The following is a 14,918-nucleotide window of genomic DNA, read 5'->3' on the forward strand; positions in this document are numbered from 1 at the left end:
TTCACTTTAAACAGTCATGGTTTCCCCCAAAGAATCTTGGGAAGTGTCGTTTGTGAAGGGTGCTGAGAGGAGACTCTGATTCCACTGACAGAGCTCCAGTGGCCAGACTGGTTTAACCGTCAGCTGCTCTGATTGAAGCTCTGATTGAAGCTCTGTGAGGGGAACAGAGCATCTCCTAGCAAATCTCAGCACCCTTCACTAACTACATTTCCCACGATTCTTTGGGAGAAGCCATGACTGTCTAAAGTGAAATCAACGTCTGATGTAACCAGGGACAGCTTTGGTTTAAATTTAGATGGGAGGCTACATGTGCCTGCTGTAGAATAAAAAGGTGGGGGAAACCCTGAAAAAGAATGATACTGTTCACAATGTTTTCCATTTGGAAAAGAAAGGGGCGTCCCCTCTGCCCAGTGCCAACCCATCCAATCTCCTCCCTTCCCCCTCTCCCTCCCCTCAGGCCAGTTTCACCTATCCTAAGCATGGTTGCACAGGAGTATATCTCACGACTCAAAAAGCATGCAAATGATCAAACCTGCCCTCCCCTCCTCCCTCCAATCCCCTCCCTTTTGCCCCTTCCCTCCCCCTTCCTTCATCCCTCCCCTTCCAATCCCCACCTTCCTCATCCCCTCTACTCTACTCTCCCCCTCCTCCTCCTCCTCCCCCATGGTCAGTTTTACCTATCCTAGCCATGACTGCACAGGAGTAAATACCACTGAACTCAATAAGCATGCAAATGATCAGACCTGCGTTTCCCCTCCTTCCCCTCTCCTCTCCCTTCCTCCTCCCTCCCCCTCTTCCTTTTTCCTCCTCCCCTGCCCACTCCAGGCCTTCCTCCCCATGGTCAGTTTTACCTATCCTAAGCATGATTGCACAGGAGTAAATCCCACTGAACTCAACATGTGAATGATCAAACCTGCCCTCCTCCTCCCCCTCCTGCCTGCTCCCCTCTCCAACCCATATGGTCAGTTTCACCTATCCCAAGCATGACTGCAGAGGAGTAAATCCCACTAAATTCAATAAGCATGCAAATGATCAACCCATTCTCAGCAAACTTGCACAGGATCCTGTTTCTTACCTCCCGGATTCAAAAACATAGAAATTCACTAATAGGCAAAAAACCTTACGGTTTAAGAACGTACTTATAGCCAACAGATATTTCTATCAAACTTTAAAAAGCAGGGAAATTGGGCAGCTATAGTGAATGCACCAGGGGAGCAAGACACCTGACCTCCTCTCTCAGATATTGTACTGCCCTACAAATTTGTGAAAATGCAAACACAATTGGGGTTGGTCTTTCACAGTCCAATCCCCTTCCTGTGTAGCTTGGAAGAATTTGGTAACATGTGCCTCTGAGCATATGGTGAGTGGTGGCAACACCTGCCATCTCCAAAGATGGAGAATTATATTTTTGTATGTTTGTTGGTGTTCTTCTTACTTTGCTTCTTTTCTCTGTTACTACTGTTTCTACAGAGAATCTAACCTGAAAATTATATTTCTCTCATTACTCACTGTAAAAATCTGTGTCAAATTTATTTTTATTAATTTCAAAGCCTTTTTATTGGTCAATGTAATATGATGGTGAAGACGGAGCCTTTTGTGTTTCAAACTGGAGGTTATATTCTATTTCTATTTTGGGTGCCTTAACAGTTCAATCTTAAACTGCAGTTTGATGTAAAATCAGATGGATTACAATATGTTGCTACTTAAGCAATGACTTTAGCTGTTGGAAAAAACAAACTTGGCCTGCCCAAGATGCATGTTTGCAGTCTGCTATGCTTAAACTACTCTACTTAAGAAAAGGTGGGCATGGTCAATTAAAAATAGAGCACACCTAGAATTTTGCCAGAATATTTTTCACCTCCCACTGTTTTATCTTGTGCAAACTATGACACTCCTCATGTCCATTGGAAACTATTCTGCAGAACGGTCAGTGTCATTATTCCACTATTGTTTTTCGCACTTTTTTTTAGTGTTGCAAAGTGTTTCTGTACTTCACATATTCACAGAAACAGAAGCAAAATAGAATGATTTACTATAGGAAACTTCACTACAATTGCAAAGTAAATCAAACATATTTAAATTGACTATCTGAACTATATCAACTGTTTTAATATTGTTGCTTCCTCCCTGCTAAATCAAGATCAGCACAGGACATGTTTTGTTTCTGTTATTTGGGCTGATTTCAGGTGTTGCCACCACTCACCATATGCTCAGAGGCAAATGTTATCAGATTCTTCCAAGCTACACAGGAAGTGGATTGGACTGTGAAAGACCAACCCAAATTGTGTTTGCATTTTGACAAATTTGTAGGGTAGTATAGTATCTGAGAGAGGAGGTCAGGTCTCCTGCTCCCCTGGTGCATTCACTATAGCTACCCAATTTCCCTGCTTTTTAAAGTTTGATAGAAATATTTGTAGGCTATAGGTACATTCTTAAACCGCAAGGTTTTTTGCCTAATAGTGAATACATTATATCCACAATGCACAAGATTTTGTCCCTTACCACAATCAAAGCAGTTGGCAGGCTGAAAGAGAGTTTAAGAGTTTATAAAAAAGTAGCAAAATATTTATGTTAATTTTGCTTGGGTCAGGGTTTATTTGTAGCAACAACTGCACACTAAAATGTAGGAGAAGCGAAAGAGAAAGCACAGGAAGAAGATGACAATGAGAAAGTGGCCATGTAAGGTCCTTCGGAAAAAGAAAGCCCTTTTTACATATGCTAGATACCCAGTGCACTGCTGCAACGTATTTGTGGCCTATGGTCCTGAGAGAGGCAAGGCTACCCATGGGTCAAATTTAGCCACCAAGCTTCCCCATTTGACCTCTGAGGCCATTCTGTCCAAGCCAATGGAAGCCATGCCCACCCACCCTACACCTGACATCATATATGACATCAGATGTGGGAGATTTGGCTGGAAGGACAGTACCTGCAAAGCCCCCCTGCACAGCTTGCAAAGTATCTGGCAAGCAGCTTCTCCAGCTTTGCGCAAAGCAGTATTGTACTCCTGCACGTCAGCTGATATGTGGAGAGGTCAATCCTGCTTGGTCTGCGTGCACAAGAGAGTTTGGACTTCAAGGCACCATATCACCTTACATCATTTGTGACATCAGTTAACTGAGTGTCAAATTTGGCTTATACGGCAGATCCTAATAAGGATCTGGCCTGTGTAGCCAAAAAGGTTCCCCACCCTTGCCCTACTGCATACAGTCTCTCCTGTTCTTACATCATGTAAATTTCTTTCACAGATCCCTTTCATTAACTCCTTTCCCTTGTCTCCCTCATTTGTCCACTTTCTAGTTTTCCCTAAATTCTAGTTTCTTATTCCGTTGCTCAGACTGCCCCATGCTTGTGGACTCCATGTTCCTTCATTTCCATACCGCCTGCAATCTTCTTCCCACTTAACTCCTTGTGAGCTTTTCCCTCAGTTAAATTAACAATCTATTTTACTTTACAGAAACCCATGTGAACAAACATTATATTGCTGGCAGTTTATTATCTCAGGACAACGTTCATGAACATTCTACAGTATTATATCAATTCACCCAGTAACCTTCCCTAACTTGGGGCCCTCCAGATATTTTAGATTACAACTCTCATCAGCCCTAGGCAGCACAGCCAATCGTCATTTCTGTTTACATGGTAGGTTGTGGATATTTGATTCATGGACCACATCCAAAAGCATTCATTGCTCAAAATAGAGCCCTGTATCCCTCCTTGACACATGCTAACCAAACTGCCTAGTCAAACTGACTTTTTGACTTGTGGAAACTATGCCAGACTTCGATCTATCCTGAAAAGGATTCATTCCCATATGACTGGAAGTGCTTGCAGCCTTCTCAAGGTGGGTTAGGTTGTCACTTTGCCACATAAGAACACAAAAGGGGTAACCTTAACTGCTGTGGGCCAACATCCCTTGACTGCTTGAAAAGTTGCTTTGGGTGGAGAGCTATCGTTTTGCATAATACCAAATATGTTGTTCACTTAAATGTATACTACAGCTTAAAATGATGTACACACCTTTCGGTAGGAGTCTTCTATCGTAGGATCATACTTTTCAACAAATATTCCTTGAACAAACTGTACAGTCTACAAAAAAAGCATTTATACACACAGTTTATAGACCATTTTTATAAGTGTTCCTATTATAATTAACATTTAAAGTGTGGACGGTTCATACCACAAACAAAAATCAAATGTTTTTTAGCATGCTGCTTATGTTTATATTTCTACAGAACATTGGCATGTCAATTTAAAGATAAGAGCCAGCATCTAATTATGAACCATTCTTCAGAGAAAAACTCTTCAGTTTTCAACAATGAAAGTGCTACTAAACTCAATTGTGTTATAAGTCGCATTCTCTGCTATGAATTGACTCAGGTAATGCCACAGTGCTTGTCTTCCCCCCCCCCTCCATAAGACGTTGATATCTGTGGCTCTTTTTCTTTACTAACATCATGCTTAAATTAGGAAAATTCAGGGAAGGGATATGGTTAACTACACAAGATTGCATGTTATCTTATTGTATCTGACTTTGTCTGCATACATATCTGACAGTAATGAGCTTCTTATACTAAAAGTTTCTTTACACACAAAGTTTCCTGGTGATATCCAATTGTATCCATCTACAACTTCTGCCCGTGCAATGGGACTTCCCATTCCTCTCCTCTGCCCTGCAGTCCCCCAATCATGCTCGAAAGCAGTGGTTCTTAACCTTTTCTACTGCCAGCACCCCTTGGATTTCCAAAATATGCTCACACCCCCTGAAAAAATACTGTTCATTTTTTATTTTTATTTTATTTTAATGTGTATTTTAGCCTAACTTAGCTAAGATAAATGAGAGTTTTCCAAAATATTTGGTTGGACCTCGCACCCCTAGAAAAAGTGTCTCACACCCCCAGGGGTACATGCACCCCAGGTTAAGAACCACTGCTCTAAAGGATTGGGAGACCCTCTAGAGCAGATTGGGGTGGGGTGCAAAGGGAAGAGGAAGAAGCAGAAACCTGCTCATCCAGTGTTTGAAATCATCCTCCATATTTTGCTTTTCTATGAAAAAAATAAAGACTAATTTAGTGTTTCTCTGCTAAACCATAACTGATATTTACAATTAAGCAATGTTTGTTCTGAATATCGAAACCCCGTGATGAGACACATTCAAAAGATCACCAGATTATGAGCAACTTCCTCAGTGTCTCCCAATTTTTGAGACTCTTTCCAGAATATTTTTAGACTGTGAAAATTGAGAATGATGATCTCACACCCCCAGTAAAATCAATTGGCGGCAGAGGAGTTTTGTGGGGGTTTGTTTGTTTGCTTTTTAGAACAAAAGACACACAAACATAAAAAGAAAGTACAAAATAAATAAATAAATAAATAAATAAATAAAATAAAGATTAAACAGACTCCCAACTACAGCAATGCTGCTCAGGGGGGGGGGGTCAACATAAATTCCCCCAGGGATCTGCGGTTGCAAATGCTGGTATTATGAAGTGTTAATAAGTGCATTGCCATTTATAAAAGCTTGAAGGAACTCAAATTACTAAAGTTTTTTAAAAACAAGTAAAATCTATTTTAGGCCCATATAAGATACTATAGACAAAGATGGGTAGACCATCTCTTAAAACATTCATAAGACTGTAAGAAGAGCCCGCTGGAGCCCATCTAGTCCAGCGTCCAGTTCTCACAGTGGCCAACCAGGTGCCCATGGGAAGCCTGCAAGCAGGACCCGAGTAAAAAGAGCATTCTCTCCTCCTGTGGTATTTGGAAACCTATGGAAGCAGAGCACAGCCATCATGGCTAGTAGCCACTGATAGCCTTTTCCTCCATGAATTTGTCTAATCCTATTTTAAATTCATCCATGTTGGTGGTCTTTACTGCCTCTTGTGGGGGCAAATTCCACAGTTTATTTATTTATTTAATTTGATTTATATTCTGCCCTTCCTCCCAGCAGGAGCCCAGGGCGGCAAACAGAAGCGCTAAAAACACTTTAAAACATCATAAAAATAGACCTTAAAATACATTAAAACAAAACAACGTTAAAAACATTTTTTTTAAAAAAGCTTTAAAAACATCTTTTAAAAAAGGGTTAAAAACATTATTAAAAAAACATATTAACTATGCTCTGTGTGAAGAAGCATTTTCTTTTGTCTGTTCTGAATATTCCAACTTTCAGCTTCAATGGATGTCCACGAGTTCTAGTATGAGAGAGGGATAAAAGATTTTCTCTGTCCACTTTCTCCATGCCATGCACAAATGTTATACCTTCCTATCATGTCACCTCTTACTTGCCTTTTCTCTATACTAAAAAGTCTCAAAATGCTGCAACCTTCCTTACAGGGGAGTTGCTCTATCCTCTTGATCATTTTGGTCACCCTTCTCTGAATCTTTTCCAGCTCTACAATACTTTTTTGAGGTGAAGCGACAAAAACTGTTCACAGCATTCCAAATGTGGCTGCACCATAGATTTGTATGACATTATTATGATATTGGCAGTTTTATTTTCAATACCTTTCCTAATGATTCCTAACATGGATCCTGCCTTTTTCACAGCTGCCACACACTGGGCTGACATCTTCATCAAGCTATCCACTATGATCCCAAGGTCTCGTCCTAGTGAGTCACTGTCAATTCAGACCCCATGAGTGTATATGTGAAATTAAGATTTTTTGCTCCAATCTGCCTAACTTTACACTTGAATTGTATTTGCCATTTTACCACCCATTCACTCAGTTTAGAGAGGTCCTTTTAGGGCTCTTAGCAGTCCTTTTTTGTTTCACCATCTCTGAACAACTCAGAGTTGGGAGAACGGTCCATGTATTCCTACTCTCTGCTTTCTGTTTCCTAGCCAGCTCCTAATCCACAAGAGGACCTCTCCTCTTATTCCATGACTGCTAAGCTTACTCAGGAGTCTGGTGAGATTCAAACTGTTAACTTTTCAAATTCAGGTTTAAGCTTTAGGATAATGTATTGGATGTTGACCACTGACTTATTTCTCAGCTACAGTCCAAAAGAGATTTAGGAGGAAATGAAAAAAATTAATTTGCATTTGCACAGATCACTTCAACCTCAAAGTCCAGCTTCCCAACAGTGACAATTTTCACTGTAGTGCTAAAAGTTTTCTGAGACCAAAACCACAGCCTCTAATCATTCATAAACAGAAGAAATTAAGACCCCACTGACTGACAACTGAATTTTAGGTACAGGGATTAAAAGGGGATCAGCAATTTTTTATAGAACATGTATATATACACATATATACATGTGTATGCTCATATTATACATATGCAGTGCCCTCAAGCTACCTTTTATATATTGGATGTTTAACAAAGAGACTAACACTATAGCAGGAAAATTATGCTGTGCCTGGATTACATGTCAGGATCTAGCATCCTCTCATTTAATGTTTAAAGCATGCTTCAGTGTGGTGTAGTGGTTAGAGTGTTGGACTATGACCTGGGAGACCAGGGCTTGAATCCCCACACAGCCATGAAGCTCACTGGGTGATCTTGGCCAGTCACTGCCTCTTAGCGTCAGAGGAAGGCAATGGTAAACCCCCTCTGAATACTACTTACCATGAAAAACCTATTCATAGGGTTGCCATAAGTCAGAATCGACTTGAAGGCAGTCCATTTCCACACAACAAAACAGGATTGGGCACATCACAGCGCACAGAAGTCACCTCAAACATCAACACCTCTCACTGAACCCTTCAGTTGGAATATACTAGTTTTACATACTTGGTCTTAGTCATAAGAGGCTAAGAAATATAACTTACCAGTGCAGACTTTCCAACACCTCCTGAACCAAGAACCACTAGTTTATATTCACGCATGGTGCAAGCGTTGAGTCAACACCTCAATACCTACAATACAAAATAATTTGTTATTTTGAGTTGTATATGCCTCAAGTTTGGCTTAACAATTTGTCTCCAATAACTACAGAATACAAAGTGTTTATACTACTCCACTATAATTTTTAAGAAAGTACAGATATCTTGATCTATGCAATAGTCAGACTTTGAAAGGTATATTGGAAGAAGTTTAACAAATATAGTTCCCACTTTCCTACTACTTTATCCTTCTCACTTATCCAGAACTGTCACGCATGCACACACATATCTGCCAAAACTATTCACCAGCAAATTAACATCTACCTCAGCTTAATCCATTATCATACAACTACAATGTTAAGTATTTAAGGAGTTCTATAAAATCTTAACAGAAACCAAATTTAAATGTAGAACTCGGAAAGAATACCATACTGTCCCAGAAAACTCATTTTAAGTTCTCCATAACCCATGCAAATAACCAGATATAAGAGAAAGCAGTACTACCCCTTTTAGCAAAAGCTTGGCTTATAGCAGAGGTGAGTAAACATTATGTTGAAGGCCACATTCCCTTAGGGGTAATCTCTCAGGGGGACTGCATATCACATTTTTCCTCCTCCCTTAACTCTCTGCTGAATATACACATGCACACAAGCAGAAGGTCTCCTTCGCATGAATGGAACCTTTTTTTCTGAAGTTTAATTGCTGTGCCAGGGTACATGTGTGTGTGTGGGGAGACAATTCAAAGGAGCTGCAGGTCACATCCATCCTGGCGGTTCTCCTCCCCAGTTTACAGATTAGAAATAAAAGTTTCAGTGACATGCTGAATATAAAGGAGAAGTTGCCAACTTTATATGAAGTTATGTGTCTCCCTGGGTTTTAAGATTTTCAGGTGAGACTCTGCTCTGGATATCACTGCCACCGAGGCTTGATGGGTGGGGTGCAGGTACTTCATGACTGTAGTCTCCTCCCTGTGGAAATCCTGTTTTAGGTCCATTTGGCTGGATGAGGACCTTGGTTGATGAAAACTTTTGTTACGTAGGAAGATACCTTATACAAAGACAGGCCCATCTACCACAGTACTGTCTACACCACTGTTCTACAACCTCGGGTCCTCAGGTGTTGTTGGACTACAAATCCCATCATCTTTGGCCTTTGGCTAAAGGTGGGCCGGGGTTGATGGGAGTTGTAGTCCAACATCATCCGAGGACCCAAGATTAAAGAACAATAGTCTACACTGACTGGAAGTGGCTCTCCAGGGCTTCAGACAGGAGTCAGTATCTGATGCCGTGTTTCTGTTCAACAAGGACTTTTTATGATCAGACGGCAACTGTAAATTGTTATATTACCTTTGGACATTGGTTGTTTCAATTTGTCTTATTTCTCTCTATGCTATATTTGCACTAGACCATCAAAATGCAGTTCTCTAAGGTTCTAAAAGCAGGGGTGCAGAGGCTCTAAAGCATATAGAACTCACAGTAGCAGCCAGAAGGATTTGGGGGAAGGGGCTGTTGCTGTTAAGGAAAGAGCAGTGCACTTCACTAGCCAACTCTTGGTCCTAGAGACCACAGTTTATGTGCCTAATATTCTGAAAGAGACCTCATGGGGGGAGGCAGAGGGGACCAGCTTGGAGTCTTCATCCCCCCCCTTCCCAAGCCAGGTGAAGCGCAACCAAGCAACAAGACCACTGGGAGAGAGGTACCTTGACTGCTCTCTCTGTGTGTGCCTCCGCAGTGGTGGTGGCAGCAACTCCAGCCTACACCTTGCTCTACTTAGCCGGACTCAGCTTTGCTTTCCCTTCAACCCCATCTCAGTGCCTCTTGCACTCACAGCCAGTTGCTGGAGTTGCCCAAGAAGACAACAAGAATCACCAGCAGGAGTGAGCAGAGTAGTAGTGCAGGCTCATCCTGAAATGTGGGGCAGAGGAAATCCAGGTAGAGCTGGTGGGAGGGTGATGAGTGATGAGCAGAGCATGCAGGTGGGCACAGACCCGCTAGTGTATCTACACTTTAACTGCAACAAGTCAATAAGAAAACCTGTAGATAAGTTTATTGATCAAATATAGATTGTTATTAATGGAATATACATTTTACAAATAACATGCAGAAGAAAAAAATGGGCAAGTAATATAGCTACCATGATGCCCTGATACAACAGCAACATCACTGGCAGTGGATATACTCTTTGGTGTATTTTACAGTCTCACTATATCAATGCACTCTTCTTACACGTCTGGGATGAGGAAGAAAGTGTCTCCATTTCTTCTTGCTATTAAAATAAAAACTTTACGTATTTCAATTCCCACCTGGGAAAATCCTTCCACTTAAGAACCTTTGACTTAGATCTACCCATACCCTCCCCCTCTACTGAAAAAATATTAACTGAACCTGTTGGAATATATAGACTTACACAACCCTAGAGAATCCCTAGTCAATTTTTGCCCAAGCTAAGAGTAGTCAGCAGCTGCAGAACTCATGCTAATAATTTGCCTCTCATGGGATATCTAGCTGTCAACTGGAAAAAAGGATAGCCAATAATAAAATATGCTGAAATCTAATGCTAAGATACAGGTATGGAGCAATGGTCAAAATATTTGTGAGCCGAACTCTAATGGCAAAATCAAGTCACCCTCAATGCTCTGGACTCAGTTTGGATAAACTCAGAGATAAAGCCTAACTGGGTTTGAGGAAACACAGAGTGGCAGATTATCTGCCATATCCACAGCCCTGCCAGGTACTACTAGGGGGGTGATTTTGTAGATCTTTGTTGTTCCAGGTCAGCACAGCACAGGGACTTGGATTGGGTCCCTCATCAGGCTTTGGATCCAGCAGGCTGGGTTTGGATGCAGTAGATTCATCAAGCACCCTTTCACATCCCCATAATGCCCCTTTTCAGGATCTTAAAAGGCTACCTCTGGCAGAAACACTGCTGTTGTAGCAGCTGAGTCCCCCTCCTCATCAGAGCCTGGCAGAAACCAGCAGAGGGATTCAGTAATACACAAAAAACTTTGCGGTTTAAGGATGTACCTATAGCCAACAGATATATATCAGGGGGTATTTTCAATTTAACACTGCGGAATGTGAAAAATCCATGCTGACTATAGTATAGACCCACTCTCGTGGCTGTATAATATCTCTGCAACATTCTAATCCCCTCCAGCAGCAGGGACTGCGAGGTAGAATTGTTCTGCCTATGATTTAACGAAATAGGTAACAGGACTCTGTATACTGGAGCTTTATGCTTATTCCTCTCTCAAACACAATACTTAATTCCTTAATAGCACCACTATGGCACTCCAAAATTCATATAAATATCAAATCAAAATACTAAAAGGTTAAATTGTCATCTTAGCACTTTCCACCTAAGCAAAACTACTTAGCAATGTTTAAAAAAGTTGCTTAACAAAGAAAAAAAAATTGAGTTAGCACAGTTACCTGATTTCAATGCTGCTTAAAAATGCACCTCTTCACCCAGGCCTTTGGGGAAAATTGAGTGAGAAAAGCCAGCTGTAATTGATTAGGTCCATCTACTGTATTAATATGGGTTGGTTTTACATTATGGTTTTAATGTTGTTATATGTCAAACAGTAAAATTCAACTTATGTTCTTAACCTACTTGGAATCTCAATCAAGGACGATTTAGAAATTGACTAATAAATAACGTTAGAGGATAATACAGTTAACATTGCAAAACTTGCTTCTTATTTCTGTTGAACATAATGAAGAATTGTTCTCATTTTCTCCCAAATGCTAGTGTGAATTATAGAAAAAATGTTCACATCAGTATCTGTTACCTATACAAAACTGACACAAACACCATACACCTATGCCAATTTTTAATAGTTTTTCATCTAAAAACTGTCATTCCACCAAAGTTGCTGCAATACAAGGTATCAAGAAACTTTAATTTTATATTTGATGCTATCATCATCTTGCAAAATTGCATGCTGAAAAGGGCAGTGTTGTTGTTACGATAACATTAGTAACAGAAATATGGGTCTGAAAACCAGTTATATCTGCTTTTGCCTCTGGCTCTGCCCTCCCAGTGGTTGCCCATGACTGAATGCAGCCCTCAGATGCAAAAAGGTTCTCCTCTTGTGCTACATCACAGAAAGCAAACTATCTGTAAATCTTGCATAAACACCTATGTTCTATTGCATCACCTCATGGTTCAATATATTCTCCAAATCAGTAAATGGTACATGGAGATACAATTCAGAAATGAAAATGTAATAGGCTTCATCATGACATTCTTATTTGCCGTATGAGGCCTGTCAGCATCAAGGATTTGCAACAAGGATTTGCTCTTTTGCTTTAGCAGCCTGCAGTCCAGTGCCCCAGCCTAGAAGTCATTTATTTACACCTGTCACTGGAAAATATAAAAACCCATTGTTTCTATTCTTCCAAGCTGCACTGTGAGAAATTCTGTAATGCCTATGATGATTCAAAGTTGCTGAAATAGGAAAGATAAAAATGATGAGGAATGAATACATGAAAAAAGTATCACCCCATTTTCAATCATCTCTTCATTATGAAGATATTTGCAAGTGGTATTGTAACAAAGTAATAGGATTCCCACAATTAAATGATCACAGAGACCTACCTCCTCAAGACAAATATCAGATTTCCATTCATCTAAACAGCAATGCCGACCCACAGACTGCTTCTAGAAAACTGCATAAAATACTCCTTCCTATAGATATTTTGGCCTTTCAGCACCAAACGGCTACATTCAAGTCAACAAAGCAAAGGAGGGCTTAGCAATAACAACTAAACAGCTGATGGGTTTGGACTGCTCTTTTCTAAAAGGTATCTATACTACCACCTAAATCAGGACACACACACCTACTGAGCTGTAAATAGCCAAATGAAAAGCTGTAGTAATTCTTCCTGCTCAGATTTGCAAAACGTAAAGAGTTAGGCAAACAAGGTTGTAGTGATCCATGTGCATGTGAGGAATATCATGGTCTAATGCTTCAGACTGGTTCAACCAAATGGAGTAAAAAAATTGAGTAAAAGTCTATGGAGTAAAAGTTTGGGAATCACCATTCCACTAGTGGTGAAGAAAGATCATTATTAAACTAAAGCAAGCTACTGTCTATCAAAAAAAGCATAGTCAGGAATAATAACTAGCATGAAGGGAAGCTCTCAGAACCCCTCAGGCTGTTCAAATACAAAGGGGAGAAAAAGAAAATGAAGTAAAGATTTCTTAGTACTTAACAATGCACAACACTTCATGGTAGGCCTGGAGGTCTCTTAGAATGTATAGTATCAGAAGTTAATCTGATCCATCGACTGAACTGCAAAACATACACTGCCTTAGCTTGAAATGCAACCTCCAGGCTGGATTATTGTAATGTGCTCTATGTGGGGCTGCCCTTGAGGTTGGTCCAGAAGTTGCAGCTGGTACAAAATGCTGCAACAAGACTGCTCACTGGGGCAGGGTATCGCCAGCATGTCACCCCACTGCTGAAAGAATTGCACTGGCTACCTATTAGCTACTGGGCTAAGTTCAAGGTTCTGGTTTTGGTGTACAAAGCCCTATGTAGCTTGGGAACAGGATACCAGAAAGACCGTCTTACCCCTTATATACCCAGTCAATCAATATGCACTGCAGGTGAGGGCCTCCTGCAGACACCATCTTATCAGGAGGTCTATTCTGCATAACATAGAAGGTGGCCTTTAGTGTAGTGGCACCTACCCTTTGGAATTCCCTCCCCTTAAATTAGACAGGCACCATCTCCGTTATCTTTTTGGCACCTACTAAAGATCTTCCTCTTTCAGTAAGCCTTTTAAGTAGAGACCTTATCCCAGTCTGCATCTGTGTCAGAACTGCTTTTTAATGTTTTTAAAGCTTTAAAAATATATTTTTAAATTTTTTTTAAAATATGTTTTTTAAAATGTTTTGTTCTAATGCGTTTAAGGATGTAATATATTTTGAACTCTGCTTTTATGATGTTTTAGAGTGCTTTTAGTGGTTTTGTTTGCTGCTCTGGGCGGCAGATAAATCTAATAAATAAATAAATGGATATCATCCAAGGAATGTGACAGAAGAGCCAGTGGAAGAATGACTGACAGAAGGGAGTGGAATGGAATGTTGGGTGAAGTTAAGAGTAAGGACTTGGTAGACTGTGTCTGACAGGGAATGACAAGAGTGGTAAGTGTAGCTGTGAGGGGCACGGAGAAATTAAGGAGAAAATGAGGTGAGGGTTAGGACAGCTGCTATGAAATTTATGATAGACAGCTTTATTAGATCAGGAAACTAGAAGAACTCTGTATATAAAAATGACTTGCTCTGGATGTTATGTTTCTTAATTAAATATATGTTTGTATTTCACTGTTGTGTTCTGATCTAGGTGGAGTTTTGGGTAAATATGTCTCACCCCACGTCTGGTGTAGATGTACTTGAATAATAATATAAAGGGAAAGTCCTACTGCTCTCTATGAAGGAGTTGACAGTAGTAATTGCCCTAGAATATACATTAGAATTTCACTGGCTCCAACAACTGAACTGCAGAAAATACACTGCTTTAGTCTGAAACACAACTATTCTGTTTGAAGATACTGATGTTAACAATTTGGAAACTGACAACTATAGTCCTTTTCACACATTACTCATGTGTAACACTTAAGTGTGTAGAGTGAGAAGCAAGGCTGCACTTTTAGCCCCACCCTCACATCATGTTGTTTTATTTCAGTATGTTTTGTGTTCGAAAAGGAGCCCCAATCACAAGGAGCCCCTACTTGTGAGCACTGAGCTCTTTTTCACACAAAACATGGTTACTGGAATAAAAAGACACGATGTAGGGCGGGGCTAAAAGTGCAGCCCTGCCTCGCCTCTCTCTACAGATTTAGGCCCTACACTAGTAATGTGTGAATAGGGATTATATGTACATAATGTATGAATAACAGCAGTACTCTGCCAGCTTCCATTCTATAAGAAATCCCTAAGAGTGGGCATGAAATAGTTTTCATATAGGAATACTTATAACATTCCTCCAGGATACATCTGTCACTAGAGACTCAACTGTCCTTTGTGGCTTGCAGTGCCTTTTACCAGCTCTGTCTGGTTTGCCATCTACACCTATTCCTGAATA

At 40.4% G+C, this 14,918-nt stretch overlaps 1 protein-coding gene across 4 annotated transcripts in view; it reads right to left on the reverse strand.

Annotated features, from left to right (window-relative positions):
* The window catches only part of RAP1B (RAP1B, member of RAS oncogene family), a 42,308-nt gene that overhangs the window by 14,088 nt on the left and 13,302 nt on the right, over nucleotides 1-14,918 (reverse strand). For 3 of the 4 annotated variants that reach the window (XM_061639795.1, XM_061639792.1, XM_061639793.1), the window contains exons 2-3: nucleotides 7,772-7,858; nucleotides 4,018-4,086 (exon numbers count right to left, since the gene is read on the reverse strand). In XM_061639795.1, coding sequence (XP_061495779.1) covers nucleotides 4,018-4,086; nucleotides 7,772-7,828 — 126 coding nt within the window. In that variant the 5' untranslated portion in view covers nucleotides 7,829-7,858. Of the gene's footprint in view, nucleotides 1-4,017; nucleotides 4,087-7,771; nucleotides 7,859-11,256; nucleotides 11,299-14,918 lie in introns of all 4 variants that reach the window. The other variant, XM_061639794.1, reaches the window with a different exon arrangement.

The sequence above is a fragment of the Rhineura floridana genome, chromosome 8, assembly GCF_030035675.1.
Source record: "Rhineura floridana isolate rRhiFlo1 chromosome 8, rRhiFlo1.hap2, whole genome shotgun sequence".
Taxonomy (NCBI): Eukaryota; Metazoa; Chordata; class Lepidosauria; order Squamata; family Rhineuridae; genus Rhineura; species Rhineura floridana.